This window comes from Triticum urartu, chromosome 7A (assembly GCF_056163025.1).
Source record: "Triticum urartu cultivar PI428250 chromosome 7A, HENAU_Tu73, whole genome shotgun sequence".
Taxonomy (NCBI): domain Eukaryota; kingdom Viridiplantae; phylum Streptophyta; class Magnoliopsida; order Poales; family Poaceae; genus Triticum; species Triticum urartu.
Genome location: NC_141879.1, coordinates 657,406,633 through 657,414,129, shown reverse-complemented (window position 1 = coordinate 657,414,129; position 7,497 = coordinate 657,406,633). Strand labels below are relative to the sequence as shown.

General features: G+C 50.6%; 1 protein-coding gene across 1 annotated transcript; it reads right to left on the bottom strand.

The window, feature by feature from the left end:
• Positions 1-1,479: 1,479 nt before the first annotated feature.
• On the bottom strand, positions 1,480-6,107 carry LOC125519266 (uncharacterized). The gene is made up of 3 exons (XM_048684128.2): positions 5,350-6,107; positions 4,557-5,226; positions 1,480-1,870 (listed from the first exon to the last, which is right to left on the bottom strand). Exons 1-3 carry the CDS (start codon positions 5,665-5,667, stop codon positions 1,644-1,646), a joined length of 1,215 nt encoding a protein of 404 aa, XP_048540085.2. The 5' UTR covers positions 5,668-6,107; the 3' UTR covers positions 1,480-1,643.
• Between the last annotated feature and the right edge of the window lie 1,390 nt (positions 6,108-7,497).

Here is a 7,497-nt window from a genome sequence, read left to right as displayed (position 1 = left end):
GTTTATTCAAAATGTTTTATCTCTTGAACCGTGTGTCCAAATCTCGAACCGTTTTCATTGTTGTATTTAATAAATTGATTTATTATTTAACTGTTTGTGACATCTTCACATTTAATCTTTTGGGCATAAAACAAACTATGTTTGATGTGTAATTTTAAACATAGTCTCTCTATACTATAATGAGGCCATACAAAATATTTTTAAGTCATTCAGAGCTCACTTGATATCTATTTGAAAAATATCCCCATTTATTGCATAAATGAGGTTTGCACTATGAGTGATGCCTAGTATTGTGAAAGAATTTGTGTAGCTCCCAAATATCACAAGAAGAGTGTATCCAAGGTCTGGGGGTGAGTCTCGGACTAGAACATCAGAAGGGAGAGGGGGTTTACTTATTCATCATTTAACAAAATGGTAAAATAAAATGTCCTAATTAATTATTTAATTATGCAATGAAGATGATATAATAATGACGATAATGCATATGATGCGCAGCAATATAATAGACAAATATATATATATATAAGTTATTACTGTAGACTGTTGCACCTACACACGGCCCAGACATATGGTTACCAGTGACCTCAACAAATTTCACTTTGATGCTGACTTCCACGGTGTGTAAAGTTACTACCTCCAATCTGGTTTACTAGGTCCCCTGTTATTTTGTGCTAAAGTTTGACCAGAAATTTAACTAATAAAATGTAAACTATATGTCACAAAAATTATACAATGAGAAAGTTGTTTCAAATACAAACCGGACAATATACTTTTTCTGTCATATAATTTATATTTTGTTAGTTTTATATACAACCGACTCAAAATACGAGGGGGGGGGGGGGGTCTAATTAACCCGGACGAAAGCTAAGGGTGGCTTATAGCTCTTTGTGTTATGGCCCACCTTACTTTCACATTGGAGTTGCACGTGTGGTGTGCTTCTACCAGATATGTGGCTCCCAGCATATACTCCCTCCGTCTAGAATTACTTGTCACCCAAATGGATTTATCCATGGATACATTCATTTGAATGACAAGTAATTTCAGACGAAGGGAGTAGAAAATACAACCTAGTACATCCTTACAATATCTATAATGTAGATTTGGTGCACTCGCGGAGTTTGCAGGTGGACTATTTTGGTCTCTTTGATGCGATACTTTGTTTAATAATTCCATGAAGTTAGATTCTTCACTAGACAAAATGATCAATTTAATTCTGTAAAGTTTATTTTCTTAAATCCCCTTGGAAAGATCTGTATATATATAGCTTTCGCGTCTTGCCGATGCAAAAGGATAAACGCGCCAAATGTTACATGTAGTGAGTTTAATCAATTGTTTCAGTTTATCAGGAGATGAGATTAGTGAGGGGAGAGTACTTACCTCCATAGATTGCAACCGACTGGCATGATTAGTATTTTTGTTCCTTTAAAAAACTGAAACTATTTTTGCTCCTTTAATTAAGAACAAGGGATTTCATCTCTGTTTCTTTTTGACACCCAAGCTGATCATGGGGCGAAACGCTTCTTATAGCATCATTAGCAAGACCCGACAATATAACTCACTTGATACAAAAAGAAGGCATCTTCTGCTCCCACAGAAAGAAACACCAGCCCTATGTCTTTGATTTCCCCCTTTTCTTTTGCCAATTAAGCGTTCCAGTTAAGCTCGTCGGCCGACAGTGGCAGCGACGACATGAGCTGCTGCATCTCGAGGCCGAACTCATCGTCCGTGGTGACGACGGAGGACGGCCCTGGCGACCCAACGCCGGTGCCGAACCACTCCCCGGATATCGACCCATGGGCCACGCCGAACATACCGGAGGTCTCGTTCTCCGCTGCGCTCGTCGCCCTCCTCATTGGCGGCTTCACATCATCTGCATCAGGTAAATGAATTTCCCAATACATGAAACAAAATGTGAGTCACCGATCGGATCAGTCAGAGTTCCTAGTTTGGTTCAAAAATCGAAACATGCTACCCCTGTTTTTATTTAATTTGCATATTATTTTGTTCGGAGTCAAACTTTACAAAAATTGATCAAAGTTATAAGAAATGATATGAACATTTACAATAACAAGGAGTATATTATAATGTGGAAATATATTCAATGGTGATGCTATTGATTTGGTATCGTGTACTCCCTCCGTTCCGAATTACTCGTCGCAGGTATGGATGTATCTAGATGTATAAACATGTTCAAAGCTACAAAGTTTATCTTGAGACCAAAAAAGTTATACCGAGTAAATAAAAATGAAAGGAGTAGCTTAATTTCGCTGACTAATAAACATTGTCTGTGTAATAATTTGGTTGAGGAAATGATTTATGCTACTGTCTTTGAAGTTAATTGCACGGAACTATCACAACTGGAATTTGTATCACTTTTGTAATCTTTTTTGCAAATCAGCACCGATTATGTTCTGGATGTCACACATTGACCTGTGGGGCCATTGGTCAGGCTGACATGGGAAAAATATCCACATGGACATGGTTGACTCATCTCTCTCTCTCTCTCTCTCTCTCCCATCTTCGTCTCTCCCTCTACTCTGGTCCTATATGCCCCTGCCCGAGCGAGGGCATGGCGCGGAGAGGATATAGATTCGCCTCCAGCATCTATCCGAACCCGCTGCTCCAGCAGAAGGCCGAGACGAGCATGTGAGGTCCGGTGACTCCATCAGGCCGAGAGCGGCTTCGTCCAATGCCCAGACGCACACGGTGAGGGACTGCACTTGCTCCCCTGTGCGGAGCGCGCCCACGTCACGCCCGCACCACCAGCACTGTGTGTCTATGTTATCAGCGGCAGCGGGCCGTGCGCCGGCAGCCCTCCGCCGTCGGGTAGGACACAGCGACGCCGTCCGGGCTGCGCGAAAATGCTCTACTTCCGGTCCTTCCGGCGTGGACTCGCGCGCGGCTGCTCTTGGCACCATGCAGGCCGACAGCGAGGAGACGGTGACCGCCAGCCGGAGCAGAGCATGGATGACACCGCGGTGTCGGGGATAGTGAACACGGGGCCTAAGGTAAGACAGAGGAGTCAAACATTACAACGTGGCTATTTCGCGACGTCGGCGCTGTCATATGAGCCCCACCGGTCAGGAAGACTGTCAAGCGTTCATCAGTGCCAATTGCAATGCTCTGTCCCAAACCCGGCACTGATTTGCAAAAAAATAAAATGAAGAAGAAAAAAGTCCATTTTACTACCCTGAATAAAATGGGTGGTGCATTTTACCTCCTGACCTATTTTTGCCTTCTTTTACCCCCAAACAAATCTAAACCGGACAAAACATCCTCCGGACTGGTTTTTCTCCACACGCTGCTGATGTGGCACTAGTCAACGGTGGTCTCTCTCTCCGGATACACCCGCCAGCGAGCCTCCTCCTCAGCTCCCGCCTTCTTCTTCCCCGCTTTGCTGCCGCCGCCGTGAGAGCACTTCTCCAGGCTGCAGCAGCCTGCTCCCCGTCCTCCTCCTCCTACTCGTCATGCTGCTGCTGCTGCTGCGTACCATGACCACGACGACTCTCTCTCCTTGCTCTAAATGCCATGGCCGGCGCTCCGTTCTGCAGATCGGCGTTGCTGAGAACCACCGTGGCCACCTGAGACCACCGTCAACGTCGGCCTCCAGCGTCCTTGACTTGGATCCCGCCACCCTGCCACAGATCCATGTTCGTCGTCGCCATTAGTCACCCAACACCCGTCCCCGTCGGGCCCCGGCTTTAGATCCGGCGAGGGCCATGATGTTGGAACCGGTCTTTCAGGTAGTAGTGCATGCACTAACGTGTGTGCTGCCGCTGCGCCAACAGCCCACGATTTGCATGCTAGCTTCTAGGAATGGTTAGCCTGTGCATAACTGTGTTAGTTAGTCTAGCCGTGTGCGTGTGTTATCTGTGTATAAGTGTACACCCAGAGGATAATACAATCATGAGTTCTTCCTCACTTTTCTTTTCTTCATATGCAGTCGCCGCCGTGCAAACTCCTCTGCCTCGCCGCCAGCGCCGAGGCCGACGGTGGCGTCGCTGGTGGGGTCGCTGGACGGCAGGGAGGTGCTGCAGGAGGCCCGGAGGTGGCCGGCGGCGATCTCCTTGTCGGAGCAGAAGCAATGAGGCGACCGACAGCGGAGCAGTGCTAGGAGTGAGATGTCGCCGGCGTGGAGGGCTTCAGCGGTGACACAACGGCGCGGTGGTGCTCAGACACAGCCGTGTATAAAGGAGATCGGGGGCTCAGGGCTGTTGTGACCTGGAGAGAGAGAAAGAAATCTGACAAGGGGGCCCCACCCAGGTCAAAACCACCATTGACTAGTGCCACATCAGCATCGGGTGGAGAAAAACCAGTCCGGCCGGAGGATGTTTTGTCCGGTTTAAGTTTGTTTGGGGTAAAAGAAACCAAAAAATAAATCACGGGGTAAACAGAACCACCCAGTTTATGCAAGTAGTAAAATGGACTTTTTTCAGTGAAGAATGGCACCAATTCATTAACCTAGCCTCAGTTTTGGTAATTAATTATGTGGATCAACTCCTGTCTTTGCGAATTCAGATTTCAGAAAGAGCAGCGAGATGGATGAATGCACTGACCGATGAGGAAGTCCCATTTCCCGCCATGGTGCGCGTCCTGGCCTCCGGGAGGGAACTGCGAGGTATCGTCGCTGTCGCTGGCGCTCGAGACGCCGCCGTACATGAGATCGGGCATGGAGCCGGCCCTGCACACGCCATGGTTGGGACGGGGGAGTTGATGGTCGTCGACGCCGAGCAGCTGCGCCTCGAGCAGGTCGTCGCCGCCGCCGCTGCAGCTCGCCGTCTCGATTTGGTTCGAAGGGAGCTCGTGCGGCCTGGCCGCCGTGGCCGGCAACGGCGGGAGCCCCGCAGCCCTCATGCCGCCGTGGTGGTGATGGTGGTGGTGGTGGAACGCCGGCTGCGGGTGCTGGTGCTGTGCGGCGTGGTGGCGCATCTGCATCCCCTGCATCTGGTTGAGGAGCGGGTGGTGCTGGTCGATCAGCGGCGAGGAGTGAGAGTGAGAGGGCGGTTTGGTGGACGACGGCGGCCTGGGAGGCAGCGCGAACGGGTCCGAGAACGGCGACGCCGCAGTGTTGCCGTCCGCGTCGGCGAACGGGTTGATGTTCTGGGCGCGCATGAGGGCGATCTCCCGCTCGACGTCCGGCGGGTAGAGCGACTGCCCGGCGCGCTGCCGGCGCTTGAGGCGCGTGTTCCAGAAGTTCTTGACCTCGTTGTCCGTCCTCCCCGGCAGCTTCATCCATCACACGTACACCGCCATGCATGCATGCAACATTGTCACTTGTCAGAGATGGATCATACTCATGCGACACAAGATCCATGGAAGAAGAAGAGGTTAGGTTTTGTTGGCACGTACGTGTGTTGAGATGCGCGCCCACTTGTTGCCGATGAGGCCGTGGAGGCGAAGGATGAGGCGCTCCTCCTCGGGGGAGAAGGGGCCCTTGCGGAGGTTGGGGCGGAGGTGGTTGGCCCACCGGAGCCGGCAGCTCTTGCCGCAGCGCTGCAGCCCGGTCTCCCGGCGCACCGCGTTCCAGTTGCCCTCGCCGTGCCGCCGCACGTGGTCGAGCAGCACCCGGTCCTCCGCCTGCGTCCACGGCCCCTTCTTCAGCCCACCGCCGCCGCCGCCTTCCCCCACCCCGCTCCTCGGCACCGTCGTGTCCATCGCCGTCGCCATCTCAGCAGATTGTCTTCGTCTCCCCGCACCACTCCTCCTCCTCCTCCGTGCTCGCGCCGCGAGGTGTCGTCAGTCCTTCTGGTCTTCTCTCCTCCCCTCCCGGCCCGGACGTCCAAGAGAGAGGGGGGAGAGAGAACTGCAGGCGATGTCGGTGTCGGCGCCGGCTTACCTCCAGCGCATGGCCCGGCGGGCCGGATGAACGAGCGGTCGAGAGCTGGAACGAATTGGGTTGTTGTCGATCGTCGGCTCCTAGTAGACGGACCGATCGGTGGGAAAGGAAATGATCAGCTCAGGTTCCCGGCGAGGGGAACACGGAGAGCTGGAGCGCGCCCTGCAACCCGGCAAGGAGAGGGGGGCAGAAGGGGGCAGGCGGTGGGGATGGCGAGGGAGACGGGCGATGCATGCAGCTTCCCGCCGATCGCTCGCCGCCGCGCGTATGCGGTGTGGCGCGCGCGCCTATTTATGTGTGCCGCTCCGTCTCTCGGCGCATCCGCATGCATGCACGGCATGGCGCCCGCGCGCATGGAGGGTGCCTTGGATCTATGCAAGTTTAGGCATGCTGCCTTGTTTAGGAGATTCCAGTGGTGGACTCATTCTCTCGGCAAGAAGAGCTGCAATGGACTACAAGCTTAACATCTTTTTCCTATTACAGAAAAACCCCTGCAAAATTGAGAACATTTCAAACATTTATATTTCTACCGCCGGAATTGCTGATTCTCAATTCTCAGGCAACTTGAGAGCCCTTCGACCGATTTATTTTTACATTCTTTTTTTTGCGAGGGATTTATTTTTACATTCGCGTTCGTGCAACTGCCTTCGGCACAAGCTGGGGAGAGCTGAATCACGCCGGGTGGCCTTTTTTTAAGGGGTAAAGGTTTATCCATTTCAAAATGTTCATCAGAATACAAATAGTATCAGCAATCGAACCAGGCCAAATATGTCGCCTACAGTCAGGTCGATGAAGCTTTTGACAGCATCTTCAATTCTGCATCATTTTCATCGGAAACTAAAAACTTTGTTGGCATGACAACTTAATTTATTTTGATGGCAACTTAAATTACACGACCACAACAAGTAAAATACACCGTCTTGTTTTGTAGTGGACATGGCAAATTCTTTTTGTGAGTCTTTTTACCATGTATGATTCTTTTTCTGTGGTGGGCCATGGCAATTGTTACGTGTGTTTGTTCTTTTTCTTAGATTCACTATGATTTTCTCAAGTTGGGCCTTTTCTGAGGGGAAAAGCTCTCATTCAACCAGCTAAACACTCCAATGCATCTTCCACCTTCCCTGAACAACATGTGTCCCCTATGGTCCACCCACATCTCCCTTTTAATCTTATCTCTTCAGCGACCACTTCCTCCACTCATTTTTCTCCTTTTTTTTGCAACCGCCTAGGCCATCGGCCATCTACGCAAACCACCATGTTGTTCGCAAGCGCCGACGGACTTCCCAAGTCCAACCCCCAGTGGTGAGAAATGGTGGTGAGCGACGGAATCACCCGAAGCTGCGAGCGGCACCACCACCACGACCAGAGATGGCAGTAGTCGTGATCTGCCGCGGCACCACCACGCGAGCGACTGCCATCCGACGCCAACGGAAGCCCGACCTTGGCCGGCCATGGCCGCCAACACCTCAAGCTCCTCTCGCCGCCGGCACTATCTCCTTCATGCTACGGTATCTGTTTGCAAAAATAGAGTTCTGCAACATGAATTTTGTTGCGAAAAAAAAATCTAAAATATGACCCCTGTTTCAAAAGATTATGCAATCGATCTTTAATTTTTTTGCAACAATAATTTTGTTGCAAGAAAATTCTGCAATAAAATCTCT

What these genes read in the sequence shown, in the direction of transcription:
- LOC125519266 (XM_048684128.2), bottom strand. Translation starts at nt 5,667, where the DNA reads ATGGCGACGGCGATGGACACGACGGTGCCGAGGAGCGGGGTGGGGGAA. An exon ending in GGGCGCGCATCTCAACACAC is followed by an intron (nt 5,227 to 5,349) that starts GTACGTGCCAAC and finishes TGATGGATGAAG; the next exon opens with CTGCCGGGGAGGACGGACAA. An exon ending in GAAATGGGACTTCCTCATCG is followed by an intron (nt 1,871 to 4,556) that starts GTCAGTGCATTC and finishes TACCTGATGCAG; the next exon opens with ATGATGTGAAGCCGCCAATG.